The sequence below is a fragment of the Euprymna scolopes genome, chromosome 37 (genome assembly GCF_053919585.1).
Source record: "Euprymna scolopes isolate OS-2025 chromosome 37, ASM5391958v1, whole genome shotgun sequence".
Lineage (NCBI taxonomy): Eukaryota > Metazoa > Mollusca > Cephalopoda > Sepiida > Sepiolidae > Euprymna > Euprymna scolopes.
In genome coordinates this window covers 83,436,915-83,453,124 of record NC_136518.1, presented here as the reverse complement: position 1 = coordinate 83,453,124, position 16,210 = coordinate 83,436,915, and the positions used below count along the sequence as shown (strand labels likewise).

The window sequence follows — 16,210 nt, the reverse complement described above, 5'->3', positions numbered from 1 at the left end:
TACTTGGCTCCTATACAGATAGAGAATTTCATCAGCAGTGAGATATCTACTGGAGCAGTAGAACGATCCCACCATTTTTTCAGCAGCCTTGGCAACAGATTTGATGTACGTGTTCCATTTTAGATCAAAAGTAAAGGTCAGACCCAGAAGCTTGTCAAAACATGGAGCCTTTCCAAGACGAGAGCCATTCATTTCAATTGATTCCAGATGGGGATCAGAGCGTTGATGATGTAAAGATGGAAGCTTTGTTTTTAGGTGCATTAAAATTAACCAACCATTAAAATTAACCAACCACCTTGTTACCCATTGCACCATGTGTTCAAGGTCAGAGGAGGGAGAATCAGAGAGAACTTGAACTAATAATAATTATAAAAGTAACAAAAAATACAGTTCAGTTCATAGTGTGTAGATTATTCAGTGAACTTCGTTAAGGTTTACCAATCTCGGACGTGTTCGGTGAGACTTGGAATTGTTGACATAAGTACTGAAAATTTTCTTGGATATTTCCCAAAAAATCGTTTCAGCATTCTTAACTTATTTGGTATTTTTTAAATTAGATTCTACTTTTTTGGGGCGATTACATGCAAACAGGCTGAAAAAATATCCACAAAAAAAATATTGTTTCAAACATTAACTGTTTTAAAGTAGGGGATAACTTTCCTATATAAACTTAACATAGATCATTTTTGGACCAATTGGAGACGTGGAACTAATTTTTTTTATTTGAATATTTTGGTGAGAAACAAAAATTTGTTCGTAATAGAGGTAGGTATGGATTAACTAAACTTAAAACTTTTTTTTTTAGCCCACTATTGTCATGAAAATAACGATAGAGTAGACACAGGCTTGCAACGTCTTGTGCGGAAAAGACGTTGCAGGAAAGAGAAAAGTTTTTAAACTCTATCAAGGCAAGATAAGGCGCACCGAGCAGCTCAGATGTAGCAACAGGACTCCATTTTATGGTGCAAAAAAAAATATGCAAACCTAAAATATTTGAATTTTCAAATAAGAGATTTTGCCGATGTTATGCTCCCTTAGAATCATTGGTCCTGGATATGGCCTTAATCTATATCCGATGGTGAGGCCCCAGCTTGCGGGCTTTGGGGAGTGTGGAGCCACCCTTTAATTGCTATTGCTCCCAGGTCCACTCTGACCCGGACTGATAGTACCTGTTAGGGTCCCAACTATGGGTTAAATAGAAACCGACTTAAAAAAAACAAATATACTCTATTAAAAAAATTGTTCTTCAAAATCACTGGATTCGGCATTAAATAACCTGAAAAGGGTTGATATGCCGTAAAACAAAAACAACCAATCACCATCTTTGCTAATTAGATGATCTTATCTTTTTAAGTATGTGTGAAATGTATGAATGAACTTGAAATGCATAACTTATTATTGTATCGATTAACTAGCAGGCCACCCAGCATTGCCTGGTTGTAAGATATACATAAGTATTATATTTTAATTAATGCAGAAAATTAAATTCCTTCAGGAAAAAAAAAAACCCAAAAAGAAACAGACATGTGCATTTGAGTATTATGTTATTTTCACTTGTAAATAAAAAAAAAATAAAAAAATACTCTTTGAGATCGAAGCTAAAACCTAAAGACAGTGAGTCAAATACAATAACCATTAGGCCAGCTTGCCACGATATTTAAAGTGTTTTCAAACCTACTTATTCTTAACATAAATAATTTATCACATGAACAATTCACGCATACACAATCGGATAAACAGATAAAAATCTGATGACCCCCCTCCCCACGTACCAAATTTTCAATTATTACCGCTTAGCAGTCTTTTTTTTTTCTAGATGAAGACCGATTAAAAAGTTTTCCACATGTCTGAATACCCAATATACCAAATTTCAAGTCGGTAGATCAAAAATTTGAGTAAATAAGTTGAAAAGTGTTCTCACACTCGCACACATTTTCATTCTTATATATATATATATATATATTTACATATACATCCAAAATGATCAATTTTATTTTTGTTAAAAAATTTTGGCGCTTCTCCGTTATAATAACAAAAATCAAAATATTTAATTTCAAATAAAACCAACATATCTACTTGTCATGTCACAGTAATGAACATATCCAAAAATTACGAAAAACGATAAGGTAGAAAATTAATTATTAATGAAAACGGGTTTCAAAGACAATTAGTGAAAATTGAGTTTTGTTAAATTGGCCCATGTTTTTCAGTTTTCAGAAAGTAATTATCTCCCTTGTTACGATTCAAACTCTCCGGTTTATTTTCTTTAGCAAAACTCAATTTTCGGTAATCATCTTTGGAAACTATATTATGAATTAAATTTCTACCTTATTTTTTGAAATTTTCTGAATACGTTCATTATATGACATGACAATTCAGTAGATATTGTTGGTTTTAATTGAAATTCAATTTTTTGATTTTCGACTTTCACTTTAATAATGAACAAGCGCCAGTTTTTTTTTTTTTTTTTACATACTAAGGTTTTGATTTCTATATTTTTTTTCAGAGTTCAAAGAATGTTTCAGCTTCCATGCGAAAAAGAATATCATCACTGATGTGGAAGAATTATCTTTGATTATGTGTTCGTTGGGTTATAGTCCAACCAGAAATGAAGTTGCCAAGTATTTCCAAAAATACATGAATGGTAAAATTTAATTTCTAATTTCTTAAAATTCAGAGTTTTTGAATTTTTTTTTTTTTGTTGTTGTATTATTTTATTTATTTTTTTTTGTATTTTTTTTGTATTATTTTTTTTTGTGTTATTTTTTTTTGTATCGTTTGTTTTGTGGCATCGTTTGTTTTGTTTTGTTGTATTGTTTTTTTGTTGTTGTATTGTTTGTTTTTGTTTTGTGGCATTGTTTGTTTTGTGGCATCGTTTTATAGCAGGCCATCCAGCATTGCCTACTCGTAAAATATGCCTCACGATGTAGACACCCTCGACAAACCTGGCAGGCAGCTAAATCCCACCCCCACACAGTAGAGATCCCTAGATGTAAAAAATATTTCTACTCCAGTAGTTTCTTCCCCAGAACCGCTAGACTCTGGAATTACATTCCAGGTCCCTGCTTCCCCAACTGTACTGACGTGCAGAAGTTCAAGTGTAAGGTGAACCGACATCTTACTGCCCAAATCCCAACATAATACCCCAGTAGTTGTTGCCCCTGATAGTAGCCCCCTATGTGCCTTGTTTGGGGTGAAAATGTAATAAAAAAAAAAATTTTTTTTAATTCATGCAGCTTACATATTTAATATTATAGAGCCAAATTTATATTGATTATTATATTGTACCCAATATGTAGTAGTAATTTCAAAAGTTAAAAAAAAAATAACTTTGGTACGATTTACTAGAACCGAAGCATTTAACTCTCCAGCATTATTCACTGTCATATGACCCAAGAACAGATGATATCAAAACTTCCAAAATTAATGTTATTAAATGTATAAATGTAGAGGAGCACTTTAAGTGAACTTATGCCTGGTAAGTTCCGATTTTTTTAATTTTAACCCCATAGCAGCTATTTTTACCAGCAAAAAAAAAAAAAACCAAATTTGTTCCACAGGTCCGAATTCCCTATATATCAAGTTTCAAATCTGTAGACCAAAAGTTGACAGGGTAGTTTGGTACAGACCATTTCAGCACACACAATCACTTTTATACACACACACACACACACACATATATATACTAGCAAGCCACCTGGCGTTGTCCAGTCATAAAATATGCTTAAATATATTTTAATTAATGCAGATCTCATATTATTACTATAGAGCCATTGATTCTCTATTGATTGTATGCAATATATAGTAGTGAAAAGTTAGAATAAGAAAAATATGATTTGGGTGCCATCAGCTAGAATTAAAACCAAAACATAGTTCTCCAGCATTATTTGTTACCATCTTAGAAAAGTCCATATGCATATAAAAACTAAAAAAAAAATGTTAAAGGTATAAATGTATATTTGTGTAAAAGTAACGTTTTATCGACTTACGTTTGGCATGTTTCTATTTTTTTCAATTTTAACCTCTTAGCAGCTATTTTTACCAGATAAAAGCCAAATCGAATTTGTTCAGCAGGTCCAAATCCCATATATATCAAGTTTCAAATCTTTAGATCCAAAATTTACAGAGTAGTTTGGTAGAGACCGTTCCACAGACGGACAAGATCACTTATATATAGATATAGTTTATTTTGTTTGTTTTATTTGTTTTTTCACCTTTAGTGCTGACGATTGTAACAGTTTTTGTATTGCATGAGGTTTTTAACCTATCACTTTCTCCTTCTCTCTTGAACACCAATCTAGTCTAATAATTATACTGGAAATCTTTTCTTTAAGAATCAGGCTTTTATAGTTACAGACAGCCTCTATTTAGCTGAATTTTATTTCTTTCTTTTCCTGTAAGATTTCAAAATGAATTCTAAAAAAGTGAGTTGGATGACTTGTATTTTATCAAAGAATGACTTCCTGTCTCTTTTCAAGCCTCGCATATGCACTCTGTGTCTTTCTCTTAATTTTAACTTTTGGTCCTGGATATAACCTTAAACTATATCCAGTAGTGAGGCCTCAGCTTGCGGGCTTTGGGGAGTGTGGAGCCACCCTTTAATTGCCATTGCTCCCAGGTCCACTCTGAGTGGTAGTACCTGTTAGGGTCCCAACTATGGGTTGAATAGAAACCGACTTGAAAACAAATATATTCTATTAAAATATTTTTCTTCCGAATCTTTGAATTCAGCATTAAATAACCCGAAAAGGGTTGATATGCTGTAAAACAAAAACAATCAATCAATCAATTTGAACTTTCTTCGTTGAAATCAATTGCCGGTTTAAAACAAACTTTTGTGCTGTCCCATTTTTTACACACACACTAGGAGAGCCATGGCTCACCAGATTGAGAAATTCATCTTGATTTCAGCTTTACTATATTGTAGAAGTTAGCTCCCAAAATGGCTTCCAAATATTAAGTTGTTGGTACTTGTGCATCTATGTTACCATGCTGAAATTATAAAATTATTTAGAAAGCCATTCTTAACATATAGAGGGGAGGGTGTTTTGTAACTATTCTGTACGTTCACCTAACAATTTAATAGACAAAAATATCATAAAAATTGAATTTAACTTGAAAATACTGTTAAAAAATAGCACAGTAACATAGATGCGCAAACACTAAGTAGTTTTGTCTGTCTCTCGTGGTGATGAGAAGACAAATTAATTCGCCGTGCAAATTTGTGAAAATATTAATTTGTTTTTTGAATTTTGCAGTTTATTTTGCAAATATTTGTTGCTACCCAGACTTATGGTTAGTGGTAAGGCTAAGGAAAAGTATGAGTTGCCTTCAGTAAGTTTCCAGACCTTTTCAATTACAATTGCAGACTCTTAAAAATTCAGTATGTCATTGCTATACATCTTATAAGATGGCTGACCATTTTTTATGATTCCGGATTCAAATTAACAGCTACAGCAGGAATTGGAATACACCCTACTAAAGCCTAATTGTCACAGCTGATGTATTTAAAAATGCAATCCGGACGTGAGGATGCTTTAAAAGAAGGATATGCAAAAATATTCTGTTTTAAACTTGGAAAAAATGCCGCAGAAACGTATGGAATGCTTCAGACTGCTTTTGGACCATCTTGCATGAATCAAACATCAGTTTTTGAGTGGCATAAGAGATTCAAGGAAGGCAAGGATAATGAGAAGTGTGGAAGGAGTAAGGAAGTCAAAACACCAGAGTTAATTGGCCAAATAAAAAATTACATGGATAAGGACCGTCGTATGTCTATAGAACCAATACATACACAGTCTGATGTCAAATATAATAACCATTAGGCCAGCTTGCCACGTAAGAAATTGAAGGTGCAAAAGATTTGCGCAAAGTTTGTTTCAAACGTGCAGTCCACAACTCCATCCTTTGTCACAGACTATTTGACCAAGATGAACATCAAGATAGTTCCTCACCCTCCCTAGTCTAGACCTTGCTCCCTGTGACTTTTGGTTATTCTCTAAGCTCAAAGAAAACCTTAGAGGCTGTGACGAGAGCCATTTCCACACTCACACAAGAGAACTTCTATGGTGCCTTCCAGAAGTTGTTGAAACGGTACAACATGTACATTGTCAGCCATAGATTACTTTGAAAGGGATTAGAGTTTCATGTGTATACTATTAATAAGTGTCTGTACAAAAAAATCTGGAAACTTATTGAAGCATGTCATGTTTTGTTTGTAAGAAACAATAAAATGAAGTATATCTTTTAGTCTCTTACAAAATGAACTTCAACATCATAATAATGGTGTAGCCAATATAGAATATTACAAAAGAAATTGTCTTTTATATGACAGCACTAGAGGAATTAATATTTGCAAAATAGAAAAAAAAATCTGCAAAAATTAGAAAATTTATAAGTAGATAAATTTGTCCTATCACCACTGCAGAAATCAGTCAAAGCTAGTTGATAAAATTTGAAAACTGCTTAAATATTTCTGGTTAGTCTTCAAAATTCAACCCTCAGTTTAGACTAAAAATTTAAAAATGATACTGATTTCATCTTGTTAAGTAAACACTTAGGTTTTTAAGGTGAGGAGCAAAGTTAATTGGAGTAATCCTTGGAAAAATGTGACACTCTCCCTTACATCTCTGTATAGTAGCAAATAAAAAAAAGAAACTTTTAGGTCACACGATTATAGTCAACCACTTTACATTCCTTCATTCATTCAAGTGATGTCCTGTCTGGTACAAGCATTGACGGCTCCATCAATCTCCCTCTCTCGAGGCATTCATGAATTCATTTTTGATGTTACCCAGGTGTTCAGACTGTCAACATATGTTTTTCACTGTTGTATTCTCCTTCTTCTACCCACAAGCTTTCCCGGCAAGCTAATCTGTTCTATTCTGCTTTATTCTGTAGACATGGTCCATGAATCTCATTTGTCGTTTTCGTACTGTTCGTATTAGAGACCTTTCTGCGTTTGCTATTTCTAATACGTTTTGGTTTATTTTCTCTTCTGTCCAGGATATCTTCAAAATTCTCTTCAAGAATCAAGTTTTAGTTGCCTCTAGTCTCTTCTTCTTACTGTTGGTGATTGTCCAGCACTCATAACCGTATAAGTGACCTTTAAATATGTTACTTACTCAGCAGCGGTGGCCCTGTACAGTCATGGTAATCTCGGGAAGACAAGTAAAGACAGTAGTTTTGCATTGATTTCCGTCTTGATTTGGAGGGGCATCTCCCCCAGTGAGTTAACGCATCCCAGATACCAACATGCAAATTTCTATGACTCGGCACGGTACATACAGCACTTCACCTTCTCTGGTACTGACCTAGCTCATTATTGCTTAACTTTGCTGATCTAGCGAGAACCGGTGTGTCAATGTAATTGTGCAGTTACTTATTAGTGGAAGCAAAAGATGAATTTCGACAAAAGTCCTGATAATTGATTGACTGACAAACTTGATTTTGGATTTTTTGATGCATTGACTAATTTGTATAAACAGCTCTATGCGTAGGTTTGTCACTTTTCCGTATATCTATATATTTGCTTGTTTATTTATTTTTTTTTCAGAGGAGAGGTGCTTGAATTTTGCGCAATTTTTGAAGGCATTGGGGCAACATAGTCAAGTGGAGAAAACTGAAAAGGAAATCCGTGCCGCATTTAAAGCCCACGACATCAAAGGAACCGGTTCTATCCCTGCGGCAGAGTTGAGACATATCCTACAAAATCTGGGTGACAAACTCTCTAAACAAGAAGGTATTTATTATCTCTGTTTTTTTTAGTCTGGAGAAGTCTTTCGGTTGAAAGAGTATCTTTGTCTTCTGACAACATAGCTCTTGTGTGTTGATATTTGGACATTGCGTGTCATAGAATCAGCTGAGGTCTGGTTGATGCAATCAATTTTTATTTTGTATAGGATGTGCGTTCAATTTTTTAGTGAAATTCCTATATATACTCCCTCTCTCTCTCTCTCTTTTCTCCCCCCACTCCACCTATCCTTTCTCACCCTTCTCTCTTCTGTCTCTCTCCCCCCTTCTCTCTTCTGTCTCTCTTCTGTCTCTCTCACCCCTTCTCTCTTCTGTCTCTCTCCCCCTTCTCTCGTCTGTCTCTCTCCCCCCTTCTCTCGTCTGTCTCTCTCCCCCCTTCTCTCGTCTGTCTCTCTCCCCCCTTCTCTCGTCTGTCTCTCTCCCCCCTTCTCTCGTCTGTCTCTCTCCCCCCTTCTCTCGTCTGTCTCTCTCCCCCCTTCTCTCGTCTGTCTCCCTCCCCCCTTCTCTCGTCTGTCTCCCTCCCCCCTTCTCTCGTCTGTCTCCCTCCCCCCTTCTCTCGTCTGTCTCCCTCCCCCCTTCTCTCGTCTGTCTCCCTCCCCCCTTCTCTCGTCTGTCTCCCTCCCCCCTTCTCTCGTCTGTCTCCCTCCCCCCTTCTCTCGTCTGTCTCCCTCCCCCCTTCTCTCGTCTGTCTCCCTCCCCCCTTCTCTCGTCTGTCTCCCTCCCCCCTTCTCTCGTCTGTCTCTCTCCCCCCTTCTCTCGTCTGTCTCTCTCCCCCCTTCTCTCGTCTGTCTCTCTCCCCCCTTCTCTCGTCTGTCTCTCTCCCCCCTTCTCTCGTCTGTCTCTCTCCCCCCTTCTCTCGTCTGTCTCTCTCCCCCCTTCTCTCGTCTGTCTCTCTCCCCCCTTCTCTCGTCTGTCTCTCTCCCCCCTTCTCTCGTCTGTCTCTCTCCCCCCTTCTCTCGTCTGTCTCTCTCCCCCCTTCTCTCGTCTGTCTCTCTCCCCCCTTCTCTCGTCTGTCTCTCTCCCCCCTTCTCTCGTCTGTCTCTCTCCCCCCTTCTCTCGTCTGTCTCGGAATTTACAGAGTTTTAGTATTCTTATTTACTTGCCAATATGGGGAAAATTCAGCTCCCCAAAAAGGGCACTCTAGATAGAAACAAAAATAAAAATTCTCAGTCATTAAGTATTTCTCCTCCACTGACCGAGGACAGAAAAGGTGAAGTGTAGCATCAAAACAGATACTGCACTGTGATCTTGGCCTGAAAACCAAGAAAAAATATCTGCCTCCATGTATAATTAATTCAATTGCAGGATGACCCCCCAAAAAAAACAACATAGAAAGTATACCTAGAACATATGTTGTAGAACGGAGAAAAAAAGGCCAAAGACCCTAGTGTTTTGATATGATGTTTTGAGTATAATAAACTAGTTATGACCAAAGTTCCATTTCATTCGGACAAAACACTAAGAAACGGGGCCTAATTAGATTAGACATTACCAACTCTTTTGCCACTCAGCTGTGTTTTAAAATTCATAATAATTGGTTAATTAGTTTAGGAGTTTGTTGCAACATTTTTTATATAAATACAGGGAATGAGTTAAAAAAATTGGAAGGTTCTATTTAGAGACAGGGAATTGACCAATCAAGTGGAAAGACGCTTTGCTACCAACCTATCAGATCCTGGAATCATCCATAAAACATACTGGATATTTTGGAATTCTACATATACTTTTCATTCTTTACACGCGAAGGAATTCAATTTTTTATCTTGGGGCTTCAATGGATTGGCTACCCATTGAGAACTTTTCTAAAACTAAAATGACTTAAGAGTTAATTCTGTACATTAAAATATAGTGTGGACCGATAAAATTGTCACCCTAGAAAATACACGATTCCATTTCTGTTTGATGCAGACCATCTATTAGTTGGCAGGTGTGCACAAATCCCAAAACGATAGGAGCCTTATATCATGTCTGAGAGTGACATAATGTTCGAGCGAGATCGGAGATGTGCTGCTGTACAACTCCTGTTCTCTACTAATCCAAGTTATAACAACAGGACCATTGCCAGCACCCTCAACATGCATCACTTGATTGTTGCGAATAACAGGGATATGCCCAGAGTGATAAAAACAAAGTTTCTGGCCACAATTATGGTCTTTCAAGTGAGGGTCACATCATACTACCTGGATGTACTGAAGAGTGTGGTGATCCCCTGATGCAATGAGGTGGCCGCTGGCAGACCCTGGGTGTGGCGGCAGGACTCTGCGCCAGCCCACAAGTCCAAAGAGACCCAGGTTTGTCTTCAGAAGGAATGCTACGACTTTACCTTTATCTCACCCCCCTTCTCCTCCGACCTGAACCCGCTGTTTGGTTATATGTCGAGAACATCACCAACAAAGGCAGCCTGATCACCGCCATCTGCCAAGTATTTGCTGACTCCCGTTGACGCTTGTGGAAAAAAAGCATGCTCTCAGTTCTAGATCCGTATCAAGGCGGTGATTGAGGCTGAAGTTGGCTACATTGAATAGAGGTCAACAGAATTGATTTTTTCAATAAAAGTTTTAAAATAAAGCTGTAGTTTTCTTTAGGGCAACAACTTTATCGTTCCATCCTGTATGAACATGTACACTTCTATAAATAGATAGATTGTTTGAATAAGAAAGAAAAAATGAATTCCAAAAAAAAATTGGGGGAGCATATCTGAAATATTTAAGACAACTTTTCCTACTGTTTAAGGTAAAAAAAAACAAAAAAAAAAAACACACGTAATACGGTATCTGTTTTCATGCTAAACTTTTTTTCCATGTCGTCAGTCATTAAAGAAGAAATCTCTGTAAACTAAGGCAATTTAAATTTTTTGTCCCACTCTCCTAATCGAGAGCGCTCCTTTTCAGTAGCTAGATTTTCTTTACATGAAAAACCGGCCTTGTATCTAACTCTACGCTCCCAAAAAGACAAATAGAAACTATCTACAAAAAACAAAACAAAACTGTAATTTTAAAATATAAAAGTTCAAGAGAAACAACTTGTAAGAGTTCAAGGGAGATAATTCATACGAGTTCAAGGGAGGCAATTTATACAAATTTAAGGGAAATGATAGTTGTATTCTATAGTTTTTTTTTCCTCTCTATAATAAAAATGGCAAGTTATTTGTTTGATTCACTTCCCACGCGAAATACAAACCTTAAACTCTATTCACTTCTTATAAATCATTAGGATCTGAATGTTGTTTACAGATTATTCCAAATTTTCTTTTTTTTTTTTACACAGGAATCACCCGGAGGCCACTCGAGGATAAGGGTTAAAGGGTATACATTGGGCAATGTGATTATAGCCTAGTAAACATAAGTAGTGGGAGTTTTGTAAATTGAATTACTTAGGGAGACGGTTCATCAAGAAATTGTTTACGTTGGACTTGAATCAGATTGTAGTCAGCTGGGAAGCAGGCAATCGGAAAAGAGTTCCACAGGCGTGCAATTTTAAGAAAGAAGCTTTGTTCATGGAATCTACATTTAGGTTTTGGCACAGATAAAGAGTTTGGGAAATTATCGATAGTGGTTTCGGCTAGACGAGTGTTTTTGGTGAAAGTTTAGTGAGGGGGGGACCATAGATTGAAGCTTCAGCTGAGCACTTGCCATGAAAATAATGATAAAGCAGAAACAGGCTCACAATGTCTCTTCTGTAGGAAAGAGGGAAGAGAAAAGCCCCCCCCCCACTAAGCTACAAAGTCTATTCTGAACTCTGTCAAGGCAGGATAAGATTTTCTAGTAGCCCTTGCCCAAATGTGGCAACAGTACTCCATCCTTGGACGTACTTGGCTCTTATACAGGTAGACAATTATTCGTATTAACATCCTATCTGTTGTGACAGTGGTTGCTTTTCAATCTAAATACTTAAGATGGGCATTAGTGCAAATTAGGCTGAGATGAAACTATAGTATCTGTTCTGATTCTACTTTTCATCTCTTCTGTTCTTGATCAGTGATAGAAATCCTTCTCAATTGAGATAATCTTTATTTGTCTTGCAATCCATAGTGTTCCTTTTTGTGGAGTTGGATTTTTCCCCACATTAAAATTCAGCCTTGTGTCTAGTTCTGCCCTCATGGGGATGCAAGTAAATAGCACAAGAAAAAAAATTATTTTTATTTAGCAAGTCTCATGGTGCTAAGTTTTGGGGCATTTGTTTTTGGCTGCGCAGTTTTTGCTGCAAAATAAAAGGAAAAAAGGCTATTCTTTGAATGAATAACACTTGGGTTTTAAACTTCTCAAATGTTAAGGAGAACAAGTGAAGCATGCATGGTCCCCTGTGAGCGCACAGTGAACGAGGCATAAAAAAAAATGACTAAGTTTAGCCCTCCCCCCCCCCCATTTAGCCCCAAAAGTCCCCAAGGAATTAACATATTTAAATTTAAGTTCAGCACCATGCGAAACTGTTAAATAGACATACACAGAAAATTTTGGACAAATATGATAAAATAGTCCCAAAAATGTGGTGTTTTTATTCGCCCTAAAAGAGCCCCTGGAGCACACCCAAGAGTTATCGCGAAGTATAGATAAACAAAATTATATAGAAATCAGTTAGTTACAACTTTTCAGAAAGTTTTATAAAAATCCAAGGCATCAATTTTTTTTTTAAAAAAAAGCACAAGTGTCAATTTTAGCCATTTTAACTCGAAAGGCACCCCTAGGGGGGGGGGGGAGAACCAGAATTTTCCTGGAAAATCTGGTCTGTTACTTTTTTACTTATAACATGTTTAATGTTTGTGCAAAATTTCAAAATATTCCAAGGCATAGTTATTGAAAAAAGTGCGGACAGATGAACGAACAAGGGTGAATTTACAGGTCCACCTTCCTTTTGTCGGGACACACACAAAAAATTATTTCAGCTTTTATGCATTTTTTTTTTTTTTTGTTAATGTGAAACAATTATCATAGTAACCCCACCATACAATAAGACTCATGACCATCACCCCAAACACAAAAATGTGGTTAGGCAGGTGCTAATGTGGTTGGTACCTTAATTATATTGTTGGAACGCAGTGGTTAGAGTACTTGGAAAAATCAATTGTAAAATGTGATATTCTCCTGAAGGTTCAAGGTTCAATTCTCAGTGTGGTTGACCGAAAAGTACAATTGCGAATTACTTAGGGCGTCTGTCTAGTCATGGCTGATGGAACAAGAGCATTGTACCCCTGTGAAGTAAATAAAGGGTTGAGTTCAACAAGATACACCTGAAGAAGGTCGGAGGTTACATCGACCAAAATGTTGTGAAAAGAACACTCAAGATGAGAATAGTAGTTTGACGAATCCAAATAATACAAATAATCTCATCTAAAAAATCCCGAAACGTCACAACAACTCCGATTGTGTTTAAATCCATTGTTTTCTGAGTGATGAATCTTTGTCGGTCGGTTGATCAGTTCATTTCCTCATCTGCTAAAGCTCTATTTGCTTTTTCCGACTCCAAGCTTTCCGATCTCTCAAGGGACCTCCAAGCTGCCAACTGTCGTCGACTGTTGTAAACTTAAAACTGTCTGAACTAACAGTGACTACAAAATTTTCGGACTCAACATCAAAAATCCTATGTCCGGTCTTTTGTCTTAAGAATGATAAACAAAAATATTTTTTTTTCTAACTCGCGTTCACCCCAAACAAGACATATCGCAACTTGGACGTAAGGGGCTACTATTTGGGACCATGCCTAGGAAAGATTAACAAGATGTTGGTTTACGTTACATTTAAACTTCTGCATATCAGTACGGTCAGGGAAGCAGGTAGCAGGAAGGGAATTCCAAAGTCTAGATGTTCGAGGGTAGAAACTATTTGAGTAGAAAGATTTCTGACATTTAGAGACCACAATAATGAAGGGGTGTGATTTTGTTGTTAAGCAGGTTTGTCAGGAATATGTACGTTGAGGGAGGCACAAGTGCAACGAGTTCATCAGAGCACATTCCATTAAAATATTTGTAAAACAGACACAGGGATGCAACATGGCGGTGATGGGACAGGAGTTGAAGCTTAGTTGACAAAATGACCCTCCTCTCTCTCTCATGACGATTCCCACCTATCTTGTGTACCTTGTTGAATTAATTTTTAACCATTCTTTGAACTGTACACATTTGAATTTTAGTCACATGATCTATCCTGCGGAGGAAAGAGAGGAATAATTCACGTTCATGCTGTTATGAGAAGTTTTATAAAATTTTTCAGGGACTCAAAATCAAATTGTAATTAAATTGACAATGCTATCAGAATTTTTGTAAAAAATGTTTTCACTTTGTATCAACTTTATTTATAAAAAATGTTTTCACTTTGTATCAACTTTATTTATAAAAAATGTTTTCACTTTGTATCAAGTTTATTTATAAAAAATGTTTTTCTTTTCTTTTCAGTGGATAATTTGTTCCATCAATTCAATGTATCTTCGACTGGTTTGGTGGACTACAATGATTTTATCGTAAATCTCCTCACGCCAATTCCAGATTACTGAAATCTTTCACCAAGTGGAATCATGCTGGGAGAAAAAGACAAAAAGATAAAGAGGGGGGGGGGAGATTCTGCTTTTTTTTTTTTTATCTTACACTTTGAAAACAAAGAAAAATGTGGTTTAGAATGAATAGAAAACGAATGATTCAGTATTTTCTGCCAGAGAGGTCAGCAGACATTAAAAATTTCATGTCTTTTTTTTTTTTCAATTCCCTCAATTTTTCGAAGTTTATTTTAGTTCTTCCATTCCTTTCTTTACTGTTTTCCTCCTTTTTTCCTCTTTTCTTTTTTCTTTTTTTTCCTCTTTTCTTTTTTCCTCCTTTTTTTCCTCTTTTCTTTTTTCCTCTTTTTTTCCTCTTTTCTTTTTTCCTCTTTTTTTCCTCTTTTCTTTTTTCCTCTTTTTTTCCTCTTTTCTTTTTTCCTCTTTTTTTCCTCTTTTCTTTTTTCTTCCTTTTTTTCCTCTTTTCTTTTTTCTTCCTTTTTTTCCTCTTTTCTTTTTTCTTCCTTTTTTTCCTCTTTTCTTTTTTCCTCTTTTTTTCCTCTTTTCTTTTTTCCTCCTTTTTTTCCTCTTTTCTTTTTTTTTCCTTTTTTTCCTCTTTTCTTTATGCCTTGTTTAGGTGCTTTTTTAGACTTACACTTAATTAAAAATACAAATCTTTATGATATATGTACCCATCATAGAATGTAGATATTATACTCCAAAAATCATATAAATTGACCAAATACTTTTTCTTTTAATTTAATGAAGTCAAATTTTACAATCTTAGTGATTACTAATTTTTAGCGGCTATTGTTTATAAGCAAAGGGAGACAACTAGATTCAAACTATCAAAATCAAAATAAACCTTGTAATGAATATAATTTAATCTTAAAATCGCTAAAAATTATACAATTTGATTTTCTTATTAAAAAAAATGATCGATTTATCTAATTTTCAGAATACGACATCTTCGTTCCATGACAGGTGTGTGTACATCATTGAGATTTTTCTATATTTTTGTTTTTTAATCAAATCTTATTCCAAACAAGCATAACTATCACGGTCAGAATGCATGCGTCTCGTAGTCAATACTAAAAACAACAATAAAAGACTGATTAGTGTCTCTGATTAAAATCAAACGACTCCTGACCTTCAATCAAGAAATAAAAAAACAGCAAACGAGAAAAAAAAATTTTCTGATAAATTCTTGCAATAACTCTCTGTGTCTTTTTTAGATACTTTGTGTAGAATACAGGTCATGCTGAAATAATGCTGTTATTTAAAAACCATTCTTAATATCGGGAGGGCGTTTTGTAACTATTCTGTACTTTTACCTGACAATTTAATAATGAAAAGATACCGTCAAAATCGAATTGAACTTTAAAATCATATCTAAAATAAATTCTTTGTCGGTACCTTTTGTATTTCTTTCCATTCTTTTCTTTGTTCTCGTTTCTCTATCAACTCTGGCTGTCACAATGCTTGTTTCTGGTAAATTCTGACCACAAACAACAAAAGATACTCTTTTTTTTTCTAACCCTTGTATCTGAATGCAGAAGATGGAGGAATAAAAAAAAAATATTGAGATTGGATAAGTTTTTGAATTCTACTCCATTTTTTTCATTCTAGTTGTTCTTCCTTCAACTTTGGCAATCACAATTTTGATGTCGAGTTAACACTGACCAATTTTTGTGTCAAGTTAACACCGACCAAAAACAACAAATGTCTCCCCTATGTACTGTTGTAGAACTGTTTGTTCTAAATCTTAAAAAAATCAAGGAAGCAAAAATATTGAAACTAACAAATTATAAGACAAATTACTGCAATCGTTTTTGTCATTTGGAAATATTTTTTCTAATCTGTGCCAAACATAAGGAGAAAATGGATCTTAGGTTTACTTTCGGCACCTGCATGACTCTCGCTTCCTTTATTTTGTCCTTTAGTCCTCGCATTCTTGCAGCGATGTTTCTGACAAAAAGGGAAAGATTGCTGTTTT

General features: G+C 35.7%; 1 protein-coding gene across 1 annotated transcript in view; it reads left to right on the top strand.

Moving 5' to 3' along the window:
* The window catches only part of LOC145261257 (calmodulin-like), an 18,141-nt gene extending 2,332 nt beyond the window's left edge, over positions 1-15,809 (top strand). The window contains exons 3-5 of the mRNA XM_080119655.1: positions 2,507-2,644; positions 7,556-7,741; positions 14,141-15,809. Coding sequence (XP_079975781.1) covers positions 2,507-2,644; positions 7,556-7,741; positions 14,141-14,238 — 422 coding nt within the window. The 3' untranslated portion in view covers positions 14,239-15,809. The remainder of the gene's footprint in view (positions 1-2,506; positions 2,645-7,555; positions 7,742-14,140) is intronic.
* The last annotated feature ends 401 nt before the right edge of the window (positions 15,810-16,210 follow it).